This window comes from Acomys russatus, chromosome 19 (genome assembly GCF_903995435.1).
Source record: "Acomys russatus chromosome 19, mAcoRus1.1, whole genome shotgun sequence".
NCBI classification, from domain to species: domain Eukaryota; kingdom Metazoa; phylum Chordata; class Mammalia; order Rodentia; family Muridae; genus Acomys; species Acomys russatus.
The window spans coordinates 14,877,327-14,901,323 of record NC_067155.1 but is presented as its reverse complement, the minus strand read 5'-3'; the positions used below and the strand labels follow the sequence as shown (position 1 = coordinate 14,901,323).

The 23,997-nt window shown below is 47.7% G+C and overlaps 2 protein-coding genes across 3 annotated transcripts in view; both read left to right on the top strand.

Annotated features, from left to right (window-relative positions):
• Positions 1–23,997, top strand: part of LOC127203712 (zinc finger protein 235-like) — a 301,721-nt gene that overhangs the window by 20,128 nt on the left and 257,596 nt on the right. The gene's annotated exons all lie outside the window — the stretch shown is intronic.
• On the top strand, positions 2,657–8,896 carry LOC127202941 (zinc finger protein 226-like). The gene is made up of 5 exons (XM_051161785.1): positions 2,657–2,788; positions 2,848–2,893; positions 5,179–5,325; positions 6,629–6,718; positions 7,387–8,896. The coding sequence occupies exons 1-5, from the start codon at positions 2,657–2,659 to the stop codon at positions 8,799–8,801; spliced, it is 1,830 nt and encodes a 609-aa protein (XP_051017742.1). The 3' UTR covers positions 8,802–8,896.

Sequence of the window (23,997 nt, the reverse complement as noted above, 5' to 3'; positions counted from 1 at the left end):
AATAGATGGAATTGTAATTTTACAATGTTTGGTTTCCCCGGCAACCCTGACTTCCCCAAAAGCAGGGTGTGAGGAGTACCACACGAGTAAGATTAATGTTGGGGGGTGTGTGGGTCCTACACCCGGGAATGACTGTAATTAGACCTTAATTTACAAAGGAAACCACAAAGGCTAGGAACCACAGAAGCTAGACTATGCGAACCCACACCCAATTGCTCAGTCTTTTTGGTCCAATCTCTTCAAGGAAACCAGCCAGTATCATGTGAGTATAGGTTAGAACTCTCTCGAAGGAGTCTTGAGAGCACGGTTTGTATTTTTGTCCACACCTGTGCGTGTGTGTGTGTAGGCTGGAGATCAGCCTCTGGTTCCTAGCAGCCATCTACTGATATTTCTATTTATTTGTTTGCTTATTTATTCATTCATCCAATTATTTATTTATAGAGTATTCTGTACTGCATGTGTGCCTACATGCCAGGAGAGGGCACCAGATCTCATTATAGATGGTTGTGAGCCACCATGTAGTTGCTGGGAATTGAACTCTGGACCTCTGGAAGAGCAGTCAGAGCTCTTAAGTGCTGAGCTCCCACCCCATTTTTAAAAGATTTTTTTTTATTTATTAAGTATACAGTGTTTTGCCTGCATGTACACCTGTATGCCAGAAGAGGGCACCAGATCACATTATAGATGGTTGTGAGCCACCATGTGGTTGCTGGGAATTGAATTCAGGGCCTTTGGAAGAACAGCCAGTGCTCTTAACCTCTGAGCCGTCTCTCCAGGCCCCATCCACTGATTTCTCACTTACAGTTTATTTGGAGTAGGGCATAGGAGTTGCGCTGTGCATGTGAAGATTATGAGAGTACTTTGGGGAGTTGCTGCTCACCTCAAACTCAGTCAGGCTTGGTGGTAAGTGCCTTTAACCCACCAAGTCACCTTGTAGACTTGGAGCTTGCCTAATTAGGTGAGGCTGGCTGGCCAAGAAGCAGGAGAGACAATGCGGTTAGATGCTTTCTCAGCTCTGCCATTACAGACCTGTGCCTCAGGCGTGCAGCCCCCATACCCTCCACTCACCCATTTTTTCATATAAAAAACATGTTCTTGAGATGGAGCTCAGGAAGCCACCTCCACAGCCCATTGTATTAGGTTTTTCAGAAAGTGCTATTCCAGATTTTCCAAATAATTTATTTTTATTTTTTTATTTTTTTATTATTTTGGTGTTTGGAGACAGGGTTTCTCTGTGTAGCCTTGGCTGTCCTGGACTAACTTTGTAGACCAGGCTGGCTTCGAACTCACAGCGATCCGCCTGCCTCTGCCTCCCAAGTGGTGGGATTAAAGGCGAGTGCTACCACACCCGCCTTATAATTTTTACATCGTAGACGTGGGAATGTCTGAAAATAGAAAACTTTGTAAAGACAAACAGTTGTTACTGCTTTAGCATGTAAATGGAACAGTGGTTGTTCTAACAATGACGTGGTTCTTTTGGGTTTTCTTGGGTAAGTTTCTTTTAAGTGGTGGCCGTGTTTGTTGGGACTAGCTGTCCCTTGCAGCAGTTCAGAAATGCACCATGAACCAGCAGCCTTGGCCTCTCCTGGGTAGCGGTGCCTAGATTCAAGACCCAGCCACCCGAGAATTCCTGCAGATACATCCCAGGAGTCTGCATTCTAACAAGATCCAGGTGACCCCCTCATAGGGAAAGTGTGAACAGTTCAGGGAATGGGGCTCACTCGAAAATTCAGGCCTGGAAAATTCACTGTGCTGCAGGCCACAGGTGAAATGGCGCTGGGTACCTTGTAACCCTGCCCAGCCTTAGTCAATATTATCCACAGCCATGCCCACTAAAAATCCCAAGCAGGCCAGCCGGATGTTGTGTGGCAAGCCTTTAATCCCAGCACTTGGGAGGCAGAGGCTGGTGGATCGCTGTGAGTTCGAGGCCAGCCTGGTCTACAAAGCGAGTCTAGGACGGCCAAGGCTACACAGAGAGACCCTGTTTGGATCTCAAGCAGTCTGAGGCAGTGGTGTGGGTAGGATCAGATTAGGCTCCGTGATGCATTTCCTGTAGGCTCCAGCAAGTGGATTCATTGCCTTCTGTTGTAGTGGAGTACTTCCCCCAGTTGTGAGAAGGCTGGGTACCATTAAAAAAAAGGCGGGGGGGGGGGGATTATTTATTTATTATGTATACAACTTTCTGCTGCATGTGTGCCTCTCCGCCAGAAGAGGGCGCCAGATCTCATTATAGATGGCTGTGAGCCACCATGTGGTTGCTGAAAGTTGAACTCAGGACCTCTGGATGAGCAGCCAGTGTGCTTAACCTCTGAGCCATCTCTCCAGCTGAAAAGTTTCTTTTTTCTTTTTCTTTCTTCTTTTTTTTCCAAGACAGGGTTTCTCTGCGTAGCCCTGGCTAGCTTGGACTTACTTTGTAGACCAGGCTGGCCTTGAACTCACAGAGATCTGCCTGCCTCTGCCTCCCGAGTGCTGAGATTAAAGGCGCGTGCCCTCCTACCAACCCCGCCCCCACCCCCAGTACCATTTACTGTGAAGGAGCATTACATGTTATTTCCATGTATATCATTGTCACCGTTATTACCTCTGATTACTGAAATTTTCCTTCTAATTTAAAACTTCCAGAGAGTTGCGTAAAAGTAGTGCAGGGAGATCTCGCATGTTGTGGCTGGGCACGCTGCTCTGTGATGTGCTCCTGAAAGGAGTGGATATCCTGCGTGGTGTTGCCCATTATCCTCTGACCATAGGTTACGAGGGATGTACACCTGCCTATCTGAGGACCCACCGTGCGGTCAGTGGCGCGCTGGCTCAGTGTCCGTTGACGGCTCTGTTTTCCTATTTCCACCCTAGGCTCTGCACCTCCCAGAAGGAAAGATAAAAAGTGAGCGCGCCCATGGTGAGTAGAGCTTGCTGTTCTCGCAGTCAGAAGGCCGTGATAATCCTCAAGCTGGAGGCTTTTTCTCTAGTGAGGAGACTCAGAACATTTGGGAGCAGACAAGATGGCTCCGGGGCCAAGGGGCTTGTCTCCAAGGGCGGCAGCTCAAAAAAAAAAAAAAAATGAAAGTTTTATTTTTGGAGAGAGCACTCGGGGAGATGGTCAGCTCGGGATCTGAACCACATCCCCGAGGGGAAGCTGTATTCCGTATTTAAAGGGTGAACCCATAAAATGAGGGGGCGCTTGGGTGAGCTGCAGTGTCATCCGATAGTATTTTGACACTGAGGGTTAAACAACGGAGTATCAGCTGGGTGTGGTGGCGCACGCCTTTAATCCCAACACTCGGAAGGCAGAGGTTTGTAGACTTTTGTGAGTCCGAGGCCAGCCTGGTCTACAAAGTGAGTCCAGGACAGCCAAGGCTACACAGAGAAACCCTGTCTCAAAAAACCAAACCAAACCAAACAACAACGGACTATCTGTTGGAGACTGGACTTTATCCAAGGCACCTGCCTTCCAGGCCCTTAACTCATCCTCCTAGACATCTGGTGTGGAGCTCAATATGGCAAAGAAACAAAGGAGCCAGGTCGGTTGCATGTAGTTAATGAGGGCGTGGCAGGCGATTAGTTACAGATCTTTATAACTTAGGCACCTTGGTTAAGATAGCAGCAAGTCCCACATTCTTTACTGGCTTAACAGACAATTAAGAAAACACTTAGAGGGGCTTTGTAGGAGCTGGTCCCCCGAGCCTAGGAATATGCACTCAGCTTGACCCTGCTTACAAAATGGGAGCAAATTGGAAGAATTGCTTTCGAGATAGCTAGGCTCTGGTGACTGTTTCCTTACAGGAGAGAACCAACTTCCATAAGTCACCTTCTGCCTTTCATACAAGCACTAACACACACACACACACACAGAATAAATATAATTTAAAATTTTTATTTATTACATATACAGTGTTCTGCATGCATGTACACCTGCAGGCCAGAAGAGGGCACCATATCACATTATAGATGGCTGTGAGCCACCATGTGATTGCTGGGAATTGAACTCAGGACCTCTGGAAGAGCAGACAGTGCTCTTAACCACTGAGCCATCTCTCCAGCCCGAATAAATGAAATGTAATTTAAAAAAAAAATTTTAAAGTGTGTGTGTGTGTGCGCACACGCACGCGCGTGCGCACTTGAAGTCCTTTGGATATGCCGGGTGTTTGTTTGTCCCTCTAAGTTTTACTCCCCCTACCTTTTCCAGGCCACTGTCCCTCTAGTGGACATTGGTGTTCATCCTTCTCCTAGGGAGACACAAACAAACATCTGCTTATCCCAAGTAGGGAACCTGTTGGCTCCGTTTCCTAACAATTAAACTCTATTATACAACCCAACTAGCTTTCACAAGAGGGAAAAGAGGTTAAAGGGAAAAAAGAGGGAACCTTACGGTATCCGTTCCACAGGACGGGTCCCTAGGTGTCTCTGGCCTGCGCGCTGTTCCGGCCTGTTTGCTGATCCTCTTGCTGATCCAAGTGCGCTCAAGCCTGGTCTGGACCTGCTGCTCTTCTCTGTCCTCTGCCTGCCTGTCTCACATGCAAGGGGCGGTCTCCCTCTCCCATTGAGGGTCGATTAGAAACACAATAGTCCAGGTGGAGTTCCCCAGTCTGCTTCCTGAATTCCAGGCCCAGGATGGCTCCACCCAAGTCTATCTCAAGGTTAATCTCGGGGAGTATCCGTGGTGTGTCCAAGGGCAAAGCCCGCCAAGACTGCTTTCACCTGTGACAAAGCTTAGAGTCCTTCCCACAGAAAACCTACAACAGACTCAAGTAGCAATACTACCTAAGTCCATGTTAGTGGGTTTATTGGGGTTACTCCTGGGAGCGTGATGACTCCAAGGCTGCTGCATCACAGAAAGGTTACCCTGGAACTCTACATATACCTTTACATATACCTTGCAGACACCTCAATAGGTAGGAGAGCCTCTTCCAGGAAACTCTGTTGACCTGAGTCTCCTCAGCAGTTTTTTTTTTTTTTTTTTTTTTACTACACATTTAACTCTGTGACGCAAGGGTCCTTGGACATCTGGTCAGTTTCAGGGACTTCCTGTGACTTGTGAGTTGTTTAATTTCAGACTCCGAAGGAGCCTCCTTTTGGAACTTCCTGAGACTTGACAAGCTTATTCCTTCTCTCCCCAAAGATAGACTATTTCAACTCTGAGGGATGTCACTAACAGCAGTGATTTTTTCTTTTTTAAAGACTGAGGTCATGTGTGCTTGTTGCAGGAGGCAGTAACATTCAAGGACGTGGCCGTGGTCTTCACGAAGGAAGAGTTCAGGCTGCTGGACTCCTCCCAGAGAAAGCTGTACCAAGATGTGATGGTGGAGAATTTTCGGAACCTGCTTTCAGTGGGTAAGGACAGGTGCCATCTGGCACAGATCTTTGTGACCTTGGAGTTGTAGAGCTTCGGGGCTCTCAAAATGGTTCCCTGACTTAGCTCGTTCCTGTGGACAGAGATGGGTTGTTTCCTGTCTTAATCTGAACAGGCTCTTTCAGGAAGTTTCATTTATTTGTTTGTTTGTTTGTTTATTTATTTTTATGTACAGGAGTCCATTGCCTGATACCTGTGGAGACCAGTGGAGGTTGTTGGATCCCTTGAAACTAGAGTTACAGATGGTTGTATATTGTTTATAAAATTATCTGTATTACCAGTAGGCCTGGCTAGCAATCAATCAAGACACAGACAATTGTTATATTTTAAAATAGCCTTAGTTAACCTGGGGCAGGGCAGATCTTAATCCTCTAAACCACCTCCCATAGTGGGGCAGGCATGGGATCCTTGTCTCAATCCCATGCCATCTGCTTCCAATAACTTCCACCAAGCTACCTCCCATCCATAATCCCAAATACTTGCTCATGATCTTCATCTGGGCCGGATTCTCCATCCACGCCACCGGCCATGTTTCTCCTCCAGCTAACCCGTGGCGGCCTTCCTCTCTTCCCTTCAGGTCTCTCTACTTTCCTCTTGTGGCCATCTTTCTTCTTCTTCCCAGAATTCCTCTCTCTCTTAGCCCCACCTATCTCCTTTGCCCTGCCTAGGTGGGATGGCTTTTTATTAGGCAAAAGCTGGGTCAGACAGCAAGCAGTAATTAACATCAAAATACATCAGACCATCCCCCAACATGTGTGGGGAGGGTGCTGGGGGGGGGGAGGAAAGAGGGAGAGGAGAGACCTTTGTGTGGGAGCCATCCAAGGCCAGAAAAGGGCATTGGATGCTCTGCAGCTGGGGCTAGGCAGTTGTAAATGCTGGATACAGAAGTCTGGTTCTTTGGAAGAGCAACAAGTGCTCTTAGCCACTGGGTCATCTCTCCAGCACATATACTGGCAACTTTTAATGAAACATGCTATAGTAGAAAACGCCAGCACTTCTTAAAGAAAATAATACGTGTTGTAGGAAAAGCTGAGTGAGTGAGTGAGTGAGAGATTTGAGGACGGCAGATGTGAGCTAACAGTAGGTCACTCAAACTTTGCTTTTGAAGTATATGTTTATGGTTGGGAGGGTCACATAATAAATGGTGTTTCTTCGCTGGGCTATGTGTGTGTGAGCTTAAACACACCGTTTCCATTGTATTGATGGTTCAGTTGCGACGGAAGTTTCCAGAGCATTTCCACCCTAGCGTGCCCTCCTTACATTTGTGATTTTGCATGTTCACAGAGTATCAACTTTTCAAACGAGATAAGCCACACACAGAAAGAGAAGAGAAGCTTCGGGCGAAGAGGGCGACCCAGAGGGCGAGAAATTTAGGTGAAAGTCTTCCGTTCCTCATCCATGGGGCTTGCTGTTGCTGCCAACTGCAGTCCAAGTGGCGTGGTTTCAGAAGTTGTAGCACTTTATGGCTCGAACGCAGGCACGGTTCTGCGCAGTGGCTAGAAAACATTGTCAACTTCCTGTTGCCACTGTCATATAGTAGGAAAGATACATGATTTAAAAGTAGTCAATCAATAATTGATTTTTTTTCAATAATTGATTTTTAAGATTTATTGTTTTTGTTGGATTTTTAAGTTTTATTGGTTTTCTTTCAAACATTTAAATTGTTATTTTACGTATGTGGGTGATTGCCTGCGTGTATTTATGTGTGTCACATTTGTGCCTGAGGCCCATGGAAGCCAGAAGGGGGTGTCAGATGCCCTGGGACTGGAGATACTGTGAATCGATCCAAGTCCTCTTGGAGAGTGGCCAATGCTCTTAGCTGCTGAGCCATCTCTCCGCCTTTGGTTTTGTTGGGTCTTAATAGTTGGGAGCTCAGTGACTATATCTTGGTTTCTGTCAGTATTTAAGCCAGGAAACTTCATTAATAATGAGAAAAATAAGCCAAGGAACGTCTTGAGTTGCTTTAAAGTCTAGTATTATGTCCTAAGTGTGAACCCTGAAGTGTGGGCAGTTTTCACATGTCTTTCTCTCTGTCTTTATAGGAATTGACAGTCAGAGTGAGCTAAGGGCTGTCCGAGGTAGGGGGTCACCTGAAGCCCTTTCCTGCTGGCAAATCTGGCGGTGGGTGACAGACGACTTAACGAGGTGTCAAGACGCTGAGGCAAATAGTCCTCAGTTACAGGGCGGCTCCCCGTGCCAGTTCGAGGCAGGGTTCTCTGCTCACGTTTCTGAAGATGAGGGCTCTCTACGGAGTCATAAAGCAAATGTTCCCATTGACGCGGGAAGCCTCCTGTTTCCAGTTTTGAGAACCCCGAAACATTTTCTGACTGAGCCTCAGAAACATAAGGATGGATACCGACAGATTGCCACGAGAAACGAACTGGGTCACTCTACAAGTCGTAGAGCGCACAAACGTGAAGAGCTTTATAGTCCCTGCGATCCCGGGAGGGATAATGGTATAAAGACGGCGCCATCTGATCAGAATGGAATGATTCACACCGGGCAGGAAAATGACCGGTGTAAAGAAGCCGTTCCTGATCCCCACCAACTGTTAGACTCAGGAGAGAGGGCTCGTGCAAGTGGTGGACGTGGGGAAGGCTTCCACGACAGCACAGATGGTTGCGTGTATCAAGGAGATCACACAGGAGAAAAACATAAGGAATCCGGCCATAGTCCGCATCTACCCATCCACCAGAAGGACCACACAGTAGCGAGACCGTACAAATGTGAGCAGTGCGGGAAATATTTCAGTTGTAGATCAGCCCTGAATGTTCACTTTAAAGTCCACACCAGGGAGAGACCTTATAATTGTGAGGCCTGTGGGAGTGCCTTCAGCCAGGCCTCTCACCTTCAAGATCACCAGAGACTCCACACGGGGGAGAAACCGTTCAAATGTGACGCGTGCGGCAAGAGCTTCAGTCGGAATTCACACCTTCGGTCCCATCAGAGAGTCCACACGGGAGAGAAGCCGTACAAATGCGAGGAATGCGGGAAGAGCTTCATTTGTAGCTCCAATCTTTACATCCATCAGAGAGTCCACACGGGAGAGAAACCCTACAAATGTGTGGAGTGTGGGAAAGAATTCAGTCGCCCTTCAAGCCTGCAGGCCCATCAGGGCATACACACCGGAGAGAAATCGTATGTATGCACCGTGTGTGGTAAAGGCTATACTCTGAACTCCAACCTTCAAGTCCACCTGAGAGTCCACACGGGAGAGAAGCCGTACAGATGTGACGTGTGTGGCAAAGTCTTCAGTCGCTCTTCGCAACTACAGTCTCATCAGCGGGTCCACACGGGCGAGAAACCCTACAAGTGCGAGGTGTGTGGTAAGAGCTTTGGTTGGCGGTCAAATCTAATAATTCACCACAGGATCCACAGCAGTGGTAAGCCTTCTAAGAGCAAGAAAGATGGTAAAAACGTCAAGGAATCCAGTCCCGAAAAGTGTTCTATAAAATAGTGCGTTGACAGACTTGTGTCACGTGGACTTTTATTTTTATTTTATTTTTGCATTTAATTACATGTGAGGGCTGTAGAGACGGCTCAGCAGCTCAGAGCACTCGTTGCTCTTGCGGAAGCACCGGTTCCCAACACCCATATATGGTGGCTCATAACCATCCATAACCTTATTTCCAGAAGACCAATACATAACACGCGTGCATGTCTGTAGGCAAAGCATACACATAGGGAAAACTTAACCTTAAAAACAAAACAACTTAGTGTGTGTGTGGGCGCCTTCACATCCTAGTGGAGGCATAGTGGAGATCAGCACCCGCCTTTTGGGGAGTTCCCTCTTTCCACCATGTGATGTACCAGGGATCAGACTCTGGCTCCTTACATCCCAGTGTTTCCGGACGCTGTTAATTATCGTAAGAAGGCCTGGTCAGAAAAGAGGACACAGTCTCACTCTCCACTAGCTGAGTTGCTTGGCTCTGCACTTCCCCCAAGCCATAGGGAGCCATAGTGTTTACAAGGAGAACTTGGGGAAAGGGCGTCTCATCAGGACTTTTTGGGGAAGTGCCGTAGTGTTCGTTTTAAAGAAAACTGCTGGTGAATGGCGTAATCGTTGTACTGCTGAGTACTTTTTGCTTGTTTCACGAGACAGGGTTTCTCTGTATAGCTTTGGCTAGCCTGGATTTGCTTCTAAGACCAGGCTGGCCTCGAACTCACAAAGATAGATCTGCCTGCTTCTGTCTCCCTGAAATCTGGGATTATAGGCGTGTGCCATCACGCCCAGCGGGGAATATGCTTTTTGAAACTGTTGAGGTGTACGTTTCTGTTTGGAACAAGAACCCTAACACGCTTAATAAAAACTCAGAACCTGCTGGCATAAAGTTAGTAAACAGGCAGCAATAAAGGCACCTCTAAAGGCCCTGATGACTGTGGGAAAACAGGCAACACCAAAGCCACCCTGGAAACTCGTCATCGGCAACACGTCACCACCGGCCTGCAGGATTCAGGTCCCCTAAGCCACGTGTGCACCCTCTGCACATGCGTGTGCGCCTCCTGAGTGCGCTAGGTCGACCTATAAAGGGAATTCTCCCCATCCCCCGCCCCTCCTTCCCTCGTGTGTCTCCAAGGCTGTCTCTGTATTGCCTTCCCTTAATAAACCTCTTAAGTGGATCTGCTGCTGGCGTGGTTTCTGTTTCGCCATACAGCCCTGCTGGTATACGTCCTAATACATATGGAAACATACTTTGGACCTGGGGATGCAGCTCAGAGTTAAAATCCTGTCACGCACAGGTCCTGAGTCCAGTTCCCATTGCAGACACAAGAGCCGCTCAGCACTTGTGTCGTCGGCGGTATCAGTTTGGTATTGTCCTTTTATTGTTTTTTGTTTTTTTTTTTTTTTTTGAGACAGGGTCTCTCTGTGTAGCCTTGGCTGTCCTGGACTCACTTTGTAGACCAGGCTGGCCTCGAACTCAGGTCGATCCACCTGCCTCTGCCTCCCGAGTGCTGGGATTAAAGCACGCGCCACCACACCCGGCCTTTCTTTTTCTTTTTAAAGACTTATTTATTTATTATTATGTATAAAGTGCTCAGCCTGCATGTACATCTTCAGGCCAGAGTAGGGCATCAGATCACATCATAGATGGTTGTGAGCCACCATGTGGTTGCTGGGAGTTGAACTCAGGACCTCTGGAAGAGCAGTCAGTGATCTTAACCTCTGAGCCATCTCTCCAGCCCCCTTTTATTGTTAATATCCATCCTTTATCCCAACCTTTGTTGTCAAGTTGGGTCTCATGTGCTTGGACTTCGTCTCGTGATTTTGTTTTTAGATTCAATTATCCTTTCTGATTGTGTAGGCTGACAACGAATTTTGATAGTCTGGCAGTAACAAGATTCTCCATACTACACCATTAGACTAGGTGGGAAGTGGCCCCAGACTCAAGTATTACAACACTTGACCCATCCCAAGTTACTGACATTTTAGAAATGGGGCCTCGAGGGTAGACCTTCGCTTCTGGTTCTGGCTTGCTTTCCCTGCTTTTTGAACCAGTCACCTGATGGAGACTGCATTTATACGCACCCAAGCCAGAGGTGTTTCCACCAGGACATTCGAGCCATGATGATTTGAAATCCCTTTAAAACTTGGCCCAAAACAAACAAACAAAAAAAAAGCGACAACAAAACCAAAAACCTTTCAAGTTATTTCTGTCAGGAATCTTGTACCAGTGACCACAAACTACATAACATTCCAGGAATTAACCCATCACAAGGATACATGGCTTCCTTTGTGAGGAGGGTAAAGTGACTGGAAGAAGGGAGAGCTCTGGGAAGTGTATTCCAAGACTACCTGGAGGGCAGGTGCTCGTTCTCCCGATGGCTTCTGGGAAGTGTAGTTCAGGAGATAGAGCAAGCCAAGCTGCTCTGCCTGTGGAGAGCTAGGCTACCACCCTCTTTCTGATCAGGGAGCAGAGTCCATCCAGCATGAGCCTCATCCCCTTTCAAGTCTTTAGCCTGCAGGAGAGCGGCTCCCGGAAACCGGAAGAGAGAAGACAGAAAGTGTAAAGACCGGAAGTTCAATTCTATGGCCACGCCCCGCCCTCCCACCATTGGTTGAGTGGCAAGTTGGCAGTACCCAGGATGGACCCCAGTCTTCTGCTGTGGGCCCAGCCCTGTCCTTAGCCTCACGCTTACGCCTCCCTGGAAGCCCTGTGACCAGAGCCCGCCCTGGCTCTAGGAGAATGCTTGTCCTTTTCCCTCACATCCCTCAGGAAACAGTCTCTCCCCATCCTTTCCTTCTGCGACCCCCAAACAGCAAGGAGGAGTCATTTGTCACAGCCCTAGGTACTGCACCAAGGACACTTTCTTGTTGGGATGTCCCTTCAGCTCATGGGGTCAAATTTGCCACCAGAAACATGATCACATTTTATGTGTTTTTAAAAGGATCCAGAGCCGGGCGTGGTGGCGCACGCCTTTAATCCCAGCACTCGGGAGGCAGAGGCAGGCAGATCACTGTGAGTTCGAGGCCAGCCTGGTCTACAAAGCGAGTCCAGGACAGCCAAGGCTACATAGAGAAACCCTGTCTCGAAAAACCAAAATAAAATAAAATGATCCGGGGCGTGGTGGTGCACGCCTTTGATCCCAGCACTCTGGGAGGCAGAGACAGGCGGATCGCTGCGAGTTCAAGGCCAGCCTGGTCTACAAAGTGAGTTCAGAACAGCCAAGGCTACACAGACAAACCCTGTCTCGAAAAACAAAACAAAAGATTTGTGTATGTGTGTGTGTGTGTTAATGTGCAGGAGAGAGAGGGAGACAGAGAGTGTGCGCGTGGAATGTGCACACTTGCAGCGGAGTTGGGTGGAAGACAATGGGCATGTGTGCGAGCAGGTGCCTGAGGAGGCCAGTGGAAGGCATCAGATTCTCTGGAGCACTGGTTCCAGGCAGTTGTGGGTCATGTGGGTGCGGAACTCCACTCTCCTGGAAGCTCTTGAAGAGATAGATAGAAAAGCTGTTTTTCAACCTTGGCCACTCGGTACTTTCCAAGATGGCCTCAGGGCTGTTGTATTCTATCCGAGAAAAACCACATCCTCATACCTGTCCCAAGCATCTGACAACTCCCAAGCTGAGCTCTTGTCCCCTCAGGGATAAAATAACTAGTAACCAATCATTGTAAAGGTCAAGTAACCAATCATGTTTTGTACTAAGTTCTGCTTCTGTAAGGGTATTTAAGCCCTTCACCATTACAGAACAGGATCTTTCCATCTCCCCGGAGTATGGGGGACCCTAACGCATCAGTGTAATAAATTCCTTTGCGTTTTCATCGACTCTGGACTCTGACTCTCAATCGGGATTCCAGGAATAGACTCTGGCGGTCAGAGTCTCCACTCTTAATGGCTAAGGTATCTCTCCAGCCCCTCCTTTTTATTTATTTATTTATTTCTTAAAGACAGGGTCTTATACAGCTCAGGGTGGTCTCAAACTTACTGTGCAGCCGAGGATTATTTCTTACTGCCACTATTTCTGCCTCCACCTCCCAAGCACTGGGATTACAAGTGAGAGTCTCTGCACCTCATTTTGTGCCTTGTATAATTATTAGAATACAGTTAGAATTAAAAAAAAAATGCGGTCAGTCAGCTTGTTAATATTCATGTATATCAGGATTATTTGAGTTCAATCACAATTAAATCACTTCTTAAATTGACCAGAAAAATAACCCCTCTTTTTATAATGTATATATCTTTCTATAAGCATGTACTTATGTTTTTAACTTACCAAGTCCCGCATTTCTTCCTCTTGTTCACCTTTCATGCCATAGTGTCATCTCTTTTAGTTGTTCTCAGTTGGTTTAGAACTTATATTGTCTGCATCCTTCTTATAAAAGTTGATATAGAGTGACTGGAGAGATGGTTCAGCGTTTAAGAGCCCTGGCTGCTCTTCCAGAGGTCCTGAGTTCGATTTCCAGCAACCACAAGGTAGCTCACAGGCCATCTGTAATGGAATCTGAATGCCTTTTCTGGTGTGCATGAAGGCGTAAACAAATAAGTAAACAAACAAACAAACAAACAAATAAATAATAGTATCTAGAAGCCAGGTGGCAGTGGCACACGACTTTAATCCCAGCACTCAGGAGGCAGAGGCAGGTGGAGTCTGAGTTTGAGGCCAGCCTGGTCAACAGAGTGAGTTCCAGGACAGGCAAGGCTACGTGGAGAAACTCTGTCTAGAGAAACAAACCTATATTAAGTTGATATCTAGGGCCAGAAAGGTGTCTCCAGAGTTAAAGGGAACCAGGACTGGAGTTTGAATCCCCAGAAAACCCCTCAAATGTCAAGTGAGCATAGCCGCAGGCAGCAGAGATGGGAGCTCTGCTAGAGCAAGCTTCCCAGCAATACTGCCCATGTTGGTGAACCCTGGGTTTGATTGAGAGACCCTGCTGTAGTACGGTGTGTGTCTTTTTCCTCTTGGCCCCAAGATCCCATAATAATGACTACTTATGAAAGACCTCCGAAGGGAGACCCTCACTCAAGCCTCAGGATGGCACGCACCCAAAGACACACAAACGACCATCTTGCTGTAAACGCACGAGGTAGTTTATTGGCGGAGCTCCGGGTCGACACGTATCTCACGCAGGAGACAGAGGGGTCGACCCAGAAGCCCAGGGGTTTGGGGTTTATACGGTAAAAGGTCGGAGGGAGCGGGAAGTTTTGGCGCGGCCACACACGATTGGTTGTTTCAAACATTTGAACATCAGCAAATTGCGTAGGCAGATCTGGGGTAAGGTCGGGCTTAGTCACACGGGAGCAGTCCTCAGTTCCTGTTTTCCTCGGAACCCGAGGGTAGATGTTTATCTGAGCTAATGACACATCTGGTTAAACTCAAACGTGGAACATTGTGTGCGGGCCTCAAAGGGGATTAAGCAAACACCATAAGATTGGATGAGGGGTCTTGGCTCATTACTCATTCGATCATGTCCGGTACCTGTTTCTCTCAGGAATTTGTCCCTGTGTACCCTCCCTATCTTTTATGGCCAGCAGGTCCCTGGAACACTCAATAGGTCTTTGTTTCCTAGCTTTGTGACTTATCATCTGGGGCCTTGGGCTAGCATACCTGCTGACCTGCATCTCAACTATTTGGGCTTATGAGTTAGAAAGCTCTGCTGTTCTGGTTGCTTTAATGCTAATTAAAAATTCTCTCTCTCATTCCCCTCTTCTTTTACTTGATAATTCTAATCTTAGAATATCTGTTCTAATTTTTGAGTATTATTTTATTCTAGAGTAAAAGATTTATATTCTGCCCTGTCAAGGTCTCTTATTGATTGGTATTGTTGTCTTAGTACCATCAGCTGAACAGCACTAATTCTATCTCTAATAAGAGCAAGTAATATATTTACCACACATGGGCCAAAAATTAAAATCAAGCAAATCACCAACACTGGCCCAGCTAAGGCAGAGAATAGGGTAGTCATCCAGGGGGGACTGGGTGAGCCAGGACTCAAACCAACCTTGTTGAGCTTTTCTGTCCCTCCGTCTTTTATCTAGCCTTTTTTTTTTTGTTCCCCTCTTTATTGATCACCTCCCAAGTCTGTTGCATCGGGGCATGGAGGTTGTTGTCCTGACTTAGGGTCTCGTCTGCGATGCAGATGCAGCTTAAAAGGATTATTAGTCCTCTCCAGGATCCATTTATCTTAACTAGTCTCAGGAGGAGCCCTTTTTACATGTGAAACATGGACCCAGGTGGGGATTTCCTCTACCTTAACGACAGTTGGAGCCGTTAACAGTACCAGGTAGGGTCCTTTTCACCGAGGCTCGAGATTCCCAGCTTGGTGTCTCTATACCAAGACGGCATCTCCAATCTCGAACTGATGAGGAACTGTAGGGTCTCTAGCGGTGTAGGCGTCTTTCAGCTGTCCCCAAATCTCTCGCCTGATCATCTTGAGAGCCTTTAAATGGGCTAAAAGATGGGTGGAAGGCACAAAACTGTCATCAGGACGCGCCACGCTCTCTAGGATTTCAAACAGAGGTGGTGGTGCACCAAACAGTATCTCAAAGGGTGTCAGTCCCAACGGTCCAGGTGTGTTCCGTATCCGGAACAAGGCAAGGGAGAGAAGGGCTGTCCAATCACCCCCACCGGTCTCTAAGGTCAATTTTGTTAAGGTCTCCTTTATAGTTTTATTTGTTTGTTTGTTTTTACCTGTCCTGAGCTCTGGGGTCTATAAGCACAATGTAATTTCCAATTTATTTCCAATTGTCTGGCCAGTCCCTGACTTACCTGGGTGACGAAGGCAGGCCCATTGTCTGACCCAATTACCTTAGGTATCCCGAACTGGGGAAGGATTCCTTCAAGTATCTTCTTGGCCACTACATTTGCCGTTTCTTTTTTTGTGGGGAATGCCTCGACCCACCCCGAGAAGGTGTCTATGAAAACTTCTACCACGAAGCTGTTTCCGTTGGTGAACCAAGTTTTTGCCCCAGGCGACAGCCGGTCAGTGAGGTCTGGCCGAGTCCCGGTTTCTTCAGATAGTATCTCTTTATATTGATGTACTGGAGTCTCGCCAGCTTCGTGTAGCAAGGCGGCGGTGTTAAGGATGGTGGGCGGAGCAAAGATCACCCGCTCTGTCACCAACAAGCTCTGGTAGTGGGTCATCCAGGCTTTGGTCATTCATCGATCTGGTGGTCATCTGATAATACTCTCGAGGGTGTGGGAGGCCACCACCTTCACATTTTGGCCCATAGTTAACTTATCGGCATTTTTTTTTTTTTTTTTTTAACCAATACAGCCATTGCTGCTATTGGCCGCAAACAAGAGGGCCACCCACTGGCCACAGGATCCAGTTTTTTGACAGATAGGCCACTGGGCACTTCCAGGGTCCTAGAGTTTGGGTGAGGACCCCCTTGGCAACCCCCTTCCGCTCGTCAATGTACAGAGTAAAAGGCTTGTTCAGATCAGGCAGTGTTAGGGCAGGGGCTTGTAGCAGTGCCTTCTTGAGGGTCTCAAAAGCCAATTGGTGTTTCTTAGTCCAAGTGAACTCCCCCCTTTCTCTTGTTAGAGGGTATAATGGGGTTGCCAGAGTGGTGAACTTGGGAATCCAAAGCCTGCAGAATCCCACGGTCCCCAGGAATTCTCTTACCTGGCGAGGGGTGGTTGGGGTCGGGATCTGAGCCACTGTCCATTTCCTGGCTTCTGTGAGCCACCATTGTTCATCTTTCAGGGTGTTGTATCTCAGATAAGTCACTTCAGTCCGGCACAGTTGTGCCTTCTTGGCAGAAGCCCGGTACCCCAACTCACCTAACTCAGCCAGGATTTTCTGAGTCCCAAGTTCACATTTTTTATGGGTCTCTGCAGCCAATAGGAGGACATCTACATGCTGTAGAGGCGTCACCTGGGGAGTATTAGCAAGGAAAGGTGCAAGGTCCCGATGTAGGGCTTCATCAAATAGGGTGGGGGAGTTTTTAAACCCCTGGGGCAATCTCATCCACATAAGCTGTCCAGTTCTTCCGTTTTCAGGGTCTCGCCACTCAAAGGCAAGCAGGGATTGGATGTTAGGGTGTAATCTCAGACAGAAGAAGGCATCTTTGAGATCAGATGGCAGTGTTAAATCTTCTCTGGGTCTCCTTGGCCCCTGCCTTCTGTTGTCGCCCAGGTTCCCTGTCTGCCTAGGCCTGCCTATTCCCTGACGCCTTCCTTCTCCTACCACTGTGGCCAGTATTCTTGTCAGATTCTTTTCCTGCCTTTTTCTTATCTTTCCTTATCCTTAGCTCTCTCTTTCTTTTCTCTTTCTTTATCCTCAGCTCTCTCTTTCTTTCTTCTTTCCTCATCCTCAGCTCTCTCCTTCTTTTTTCTTTCCTGTTTTTCACTTCCTCTGTCTCCTTTTTATGATAAACTTTTTCAGCCTCCTTTACCACATCCCTGATGGTATAATCTTGCAATCTCTCAATGCACTAATGCGCTGTAGTTTTTTTCTAATATCAGGTGCTGACTGTCCAATGAAAGCCATGACTATGGAGGCTCGCTGTCCTCTGACATAGAGTCAAAAGGGGTATATCTCTGGTAAGCCTCCATGAGCCTCTCTAGAAACACCGAGGGGGGCTCGGTCGCTCCCTGCATGACTTCTCTTACCTTCGCCAAATTGGTGGGCTTCCACGCGGCCCCTCTGAGACCTGCCACCAGAGCCCAGCGGTAAATGGACAGCCGTTCCCTACCTTCTGCCGTGTTGTAGTCCCACTGAGGACGGGTCAGGGGGAATCCTTCATCTATTTCTGCCAGGGTCTGGATGGGGTGTTCAGCGTCATCTCGGATATTCTTTCGAGCCTCGAGGAGAATTCTTTCTCTCTCCTCGGTGGTGAATAAAACCTGCAGAAGCTGCTGACAGTCATCACATGTGGGTTGGTGGGAGAACATCAGGGACTCAATCAGACCTGTAAGTCACATAGGGTTCTCTGAAAAAGGTGGGTGGTTAGTTTTCCAATTATAGAGATTGGAGGAAGAAAAAGGCCAATACTGTAGGAGTTGTAACTCATTTTGGCCTGTCGGGGCCAGCCGGACAGCACTAAGGGGCAGAGCCACGGTGGAATCAGGCCCCTCAGGGGTTGCTCTACAGCGCCTCCTAGTGCCCGCTGAGGGTCCATCACCCGTGGCCCCGGAGGCAGAGGTCGGGGCTGAGGTCGGGGCTACCAGCTGGGGAATTCGGGGATATGGTGGGAGCAGGGGCATGGGCCATTCAGAGGGTTCTGCTATGTCAGGATATATTTTAGGGACAGGCTCTGGTGGTGCGCTGGGCTCACTTCCTCCGCTCTGCCGTGGTTTTGATTTCTCTTCCATGGCGCCTTCTCGCACCGCCAAGACTCAGGAGCTTGGTGGGCGAAGTGAGATGAAGGGCTTGACCCACAGGGGTGGGTAATGGGCCAAATATTTCCACACAGTGATGTAAGGCTGTTGGTCTGGATGCAACCCTGATCCTTCCTGAAAAATAACTGCTCTGACAGCTCTAATAGCAGGTAAATCAAAAGTCCCTCAGGTGGCCAGCCCCGCATGGAAAGTCGGCCATTCTGAGGTGCAAAAGGTCTGCCAGGGTCCTTTCTTAACTTTTACGGATAGATTATGTCTTCTTGCCCTAATGTCCGTCCAATGGTCCAAAGTCAAATATAAAGGGGTCGTCACAGTCTGTCCCATTTCAAAAATCAAGAAGCACAAAAACAATATAAGTACGCAAGACACTATCACATCCAAGCACACTCGTCCACGTCTGGACTTGTACAACCAACCGAACGCAAGTTCCGATGGGGTAGGCTTCCGCACCTTCCCCTCAAGAAGGAGCACTCCGTCTCCTTCGTCCTGAAAATAGGCAGTCAGGCTGTCCTGACTCCCCTTCACCCTCAGGGCGTCCCCCAGGGTTGCAGCCTGCGGCTCTAGCACGTCTGCCTCCGCAGCCGCTGGGTCCTTATGGCCCACAGCGGCAGCTGCCAGAAACTGAAACCAAGACACAAAATCAGCAGCACCGCACTCAGACACACAAAACTCACACAGACCTACCTCCAAGGGGTCGTTGGGCGTCTTGGGTGGTTGCGCAAATCCCGGACGAGCCCCCAAAATGTAAGGCCCCACCCCCCGAAGGGAGACCCTCACTCAAGCCTCGGGATGGCGCGCACCCAAAAACACACAAACGACCGTCTTGCTGTAAACACATGAGGCAGTTTATTGGCGGAGCTCCGGGTCGATGCGTATCTCACGCAGGAGACAGAGGGGTCGACCCAGAAGCCCAGGATCTTGGGGTTTATATGGTCAAATGTCGAGGGGAGCGAGAAGTTTTGGCGCGGCCACACACGATTGGTTGTTTCAAACATTTGAACATCAGCAAATTGCGTAGGCAGATCTGGGGTAAGGTCAGACTTAATCACATGGGAACAGTCCTTGGTTCCTGTTTTTCTCGGAACCCGAGGGTAGATGTTTATCTGAGCTAACGACACATCTGGTTAAACTCAAACCTGGAACACTGTGTGCAGGCCTCGAGGGGGGATTAAGCAAACACCATAAGATTGGATGAGGGGTCTTGGCTCATTACTCACTCGACCATGTCTGGTACCTGTTTCTCTCAGGAATTTGTCTTTGTGTACCCTCCCTATCTTTTACGGCCAGCCGGTCCCTGGAACACTCAACAGGCCTTTGTCTCCTAGCTCCGCATTCTTTGTGACTTATCATCTGGGACCTTGTGTTAGCATACCTGCCGACCTGTACTTATGAGTTAGAGAGCTCTGCTGTCCTGGTTGCTTTAATGCTAATTAAAAAATTTCCCTTTCACCATCTCTCCAGCCCTTGTAGCACTCACATTATACATTAGATATATGCCTCTAAATGGGTCACACTGCACACGTGGGAGTCACGAAGCTGTTGATTCCACTCTTTGCCTCCACCTCAATGAAAACATGAGAAAATAATAAGCAATGCTGTAACGACAAGGTGACCTATGTCCTGTCTGGCGCAGCCCATGTTCTTAGTGTGGAGTTTTCCCACTACCTGTCCCAGTTTTTACTACTGCTCTCTTACAGGCAGCAGGGATCGAGATGAGATGGCAATTCTCAAGAGATTTGCACTAAAATACCTTTCCCAGGAAGAGCGGTCATGATGGGAAATCTGGAAAGAGGTTTCATGGGAAATGGCCAGGTACCTTCTGAGGAAGCATTTTCAAATACTTGTAGAAATGGGAGCAATAATAAAGTACCACAAACAAGACAGCTCCGGCTGTCTTGAACATGAAGGCTTTCTAATCTGAAGAACTCAGAATTATTGCCAAAATAGGTACCTGCAAGAGTAACAGAACCAGAGCAGAAATATGCTAGTCGGACCTGAGTATGCTTGCAGATCGAGGAAATCATTTTGGAGAGAGTTAAAACTCACAAAGAACAGAAACTCCACAGATGTAATGAATGTGACAGACTCGTTAATGATGGTAGTAATCAGGGATCGCCCTTAGGAGGGAAACCGTATCTACATAGTGTAGCTCAGGGCTTTCCGTTCACCACACTGTCTACCCCGTAGAGGGCTGCTTTAGTCAGCATTCGCACCCGGGACAGGAACTAGAGAAATGCGGCCCGATTCAGTGATCACTTCAGCAAAGAGCCTCTTTCATTCTCCTCAGACGTGGAGGGGAAGTCCTCAAGATGTGACAATTGTGGGAGAGTCAACAGCAGGAAGGCTCTCACATCAACAAGAGCTTTAGTCAGCCCATTGTGTGGAAGGATTGCAGACATTGTCCCAGGTGAAGGCAGTTTGGGCGGGTCTTGCCTCCAGCTATGCTGTTTGGAAACACCACGGATACACCACTGAGATGGACATTGTTGAAAGCTGGCAGGAACCACCCTGGGTCCAGAATTCAGGGAAGACTCAGGCCAGGCTATTGTGTTTCTAATCAAACATTGATGGGAGGAGGGATCCGGGAGTGAGACTTGCCAAATCGCCCTATCCTGCAGGCAGAGAGGAGAGGAAAAGGCTACAGGAACGCATGTGGATGGGGAGACAACCAGTGTATAGGCCAGAGACATCTAGGGACCCGTCTTGTGAAACAGATACTGGAAGGTTTATTCTTGTTTCCCTTTAACCTTTTTTCCCTCTTGTATAGGATAGTTGGGTTGTGTAATAAAGTCTAATTTTTTTGTTTTGTTTTGTTTTGTTTTGTTGTGTTTTTTGAGACAGGGTCTCTCTGTCTTGGCTGTCCTGGGCTCTCTTTGTAGACCAGACTGGCCTCGAACTCACAGCGATCCGCCTGCCTCTGCCTCCCGAGTGCTGGGATTAAAGGCGTGGGCCACCACCGCCTGGCTATAAAGTCTAATTGTTAAGAAACAGAGCCAACACCATTGATTGTGACAACAGAACTCACACAGGAGAGAAACCTTATAAATGTGAGGAGTGTGGCAAACGCTTTAGTCCGAGCTCAATTTTCCAGTGTCATCAGAGGGTGCACACGGATGAAGAGCCATACAAATGTAAGTGTGGCAAGGGCTTTGGCTGAGTCAATCAGAGGGTCCACAGGGGTTTTAAAGAAACCTATAGATATGAGGAAGGTGGAAAGAGCTTTTGCCAGACAACAGATTTTCTCATACATCAGAGAGTCCACACTGGGAAGAAACCCTACAAACGTGATGTGTATGGCAGAGGTTTCACTCTATGCCGCCCAGGAGTCCACACCAGAGAGAAACCATTCAAATTTTAGGCGTGTATTTATCCAAAATACAGATCTTCACACAGGAGAGAAGCCCAATACATGTAAAGAATATGGGAGAAGCTGCAGTCAGGGCCCCCGTCCTTCAAGTACCTCCAAGTGGCCATGCTGGAGAGAAGCCATTCCCATGTGAGACATCTGGGAAGTGCTGCAGTCAGTCTTCAAGGTTTCAAGCCCACTGGACAGTCCACATCAGAGACACTGTTGGGGGTTGGTCGGTGACTTGTGTACTGATCCTGACTACTGGCTTCCAAGATCTAGTTGCTGCCCAGACGAGCACATTCTCACCTATCCCTGCCCCTGTTGCATAAACCTTGCCTAAGAAATTGTTCCTGATTGGTCAGTAAAAAGCCAATACCTGGGCAGGGACAGAGGAAGGTAGGTATGGTGAAGGCTCCTGGGCTTTGGGAACAAAAGGAACCTTGGGAAAGAGAAGCAGACAGGTATGGGAGTGAGGGGAAGGAAGCAGAGCAGCCATGGATGGGTCAGCATAGAGAGGATCGCACGGTCAGATCAGCATGGATGGAGGAAAGCAATCCAGAACGAGCGAGTATTTATGGAATTATGGATGGGGGGTATGTATGAAGGATAAACGTGTTTTTGTGTTGATCCCAAGCATGGAATGGGGAACAGAAGAGTGAGAGAGCAGAATGTTTGTCCCCTTAGAAGTCAAAGCACTTCATGGGGGAGCTTGGATGTTGCCAGCTGAAAACAGTGTGTGTGTGTGTGTGTGTGTGTGTGTGTGTGTGTGTGTGTGTGTGTGTGTGTGTGTGTATACACATGCCCCAAACAAGAGACTTGGAGAGGGAGAGGACTTGGGATTGTTTTGGCTGTTCATCAACACTTCAAGAGATGCTCCTAGAGAGAACTGTTCCAGGGACGGCTTCAAGGCTTTGGACTCCAGCTGAGGCTTCAGGTTCTGGTTGCTCCAGGTTCCAGCAGCAACTTTGGTGGGGTTGCGGGTTTGATGAGGTCCTGCGGACTATGCCAGGAGAATCGATCCTCAGAAGTAACATCCTTAAGGTTTCATTATTGTGTTCTTTAATCTCCTTTTCCTATTGTTTGGGTTAGTCAGGTTGTAAGGAAGGTAGGCTTGTTTAATAAATTCGTAATAAAATATTGTTGTTAAGAAAATTGAGCCTACATGGATATCCCAGAAAGAAATTATTAGAATATATGCCATAGTATAGGGGCTTGGGAGGCAAGGAAAGCACAGGAGGTAATATCTGTCATGCCTCAGGTGAAATAAGGCTATTCTAAAATTTATCAGGGATCTGTGTCTTTATTGATTGTGATAGTGAGTTAGATAATACCACTGTAATAATGATAGGATTTATAATAAATGTTAGCCATATTTTATTTTAACTACACTAAGAAGCCATAAACATGTGATGTGTGTGGGAAGGACATCAGTTATAGTTCAAATCTTAAACTACACCAAGTAATCCACAGTGGAGAAAAAACATAAATGTCAGAAGTGGCGGAGGGACTTTGGCTGGAGGTCAAATTTCCATGCTTCTCAGGGAGTCTATTCAGGGCTACAAGTGTGAAGAGCGTGATATGAGCCCATTGGTTATCGGGTGTATTGATGAGTTCATACTGGAGGAAAGCCACACCAATGTGATGATGTATGTGGGAAAGGCTTCACTCTGGCCTCCACTCCCATTCAAGAATCCACACCGGGGAGAAGCTATACAAGTGTTATGTGTGTGGAAAGAACTTTATATACCATTCTCAGTTTATGTATCATCAGGCCACACTGGAAAGAAACCTTACAGACATCCAGCAGTGGGAGATACATTAGCATGAACCTTTGTTACCATCAGGGAGTCCACACAGGAGAGAGACCTCACAAGTGTGAGGAGTGTGGAAAGGCCTTTCAGTCCCCCCCTCAATTTTTTTTTTGTTTTTGTTTTTTGAGACAGGGTTTCTCTGTGTAGCCTTGGCCATCCTGGACTCACTTTGTAGACCAGGCTAGCCTCGAACTCACAGCGATCCGCCTGCCTTTGCCTCCCGAGTGCTGGGATTAAAGGCATGCGCCACTATGCCCGGCTCTCCCCCCTCAAATCTTTAAGTCCATATGGGTATTCATAACAGGGAGAAACTCTTTAAGGGTCAGGAGTGTGGAAAGGGCTTCAGTCCAAACTCACATCTTCAAGCTCACTGTGGAATTCACACTGGAAAAAAAAAAAGTGACATATATTTGTAAGCGCTCCAATCACCACTTCTTCCTTCAATGCCATAAGAAAATACATAACCCCAGAAGATCATAGGTTTATGGCCAGCCTTGGCTACAAAGCATGATGCTTTCTTAATTTTTGTGTGTTGTTATAAATAATGAAAATCCCAACTGTTCAATTTTCCAATAAAGGTTCAGGAGCCAGATGCTGGGGTGAAAACCTGCTAGCTCAGAGAGGCAGAGAAAGCACTCAGATGACCTTTCTACTCAGCTCACATCTCAGAGGAAAAAGCCCAAAAGCTCACTAGCTCAGCTGACAGC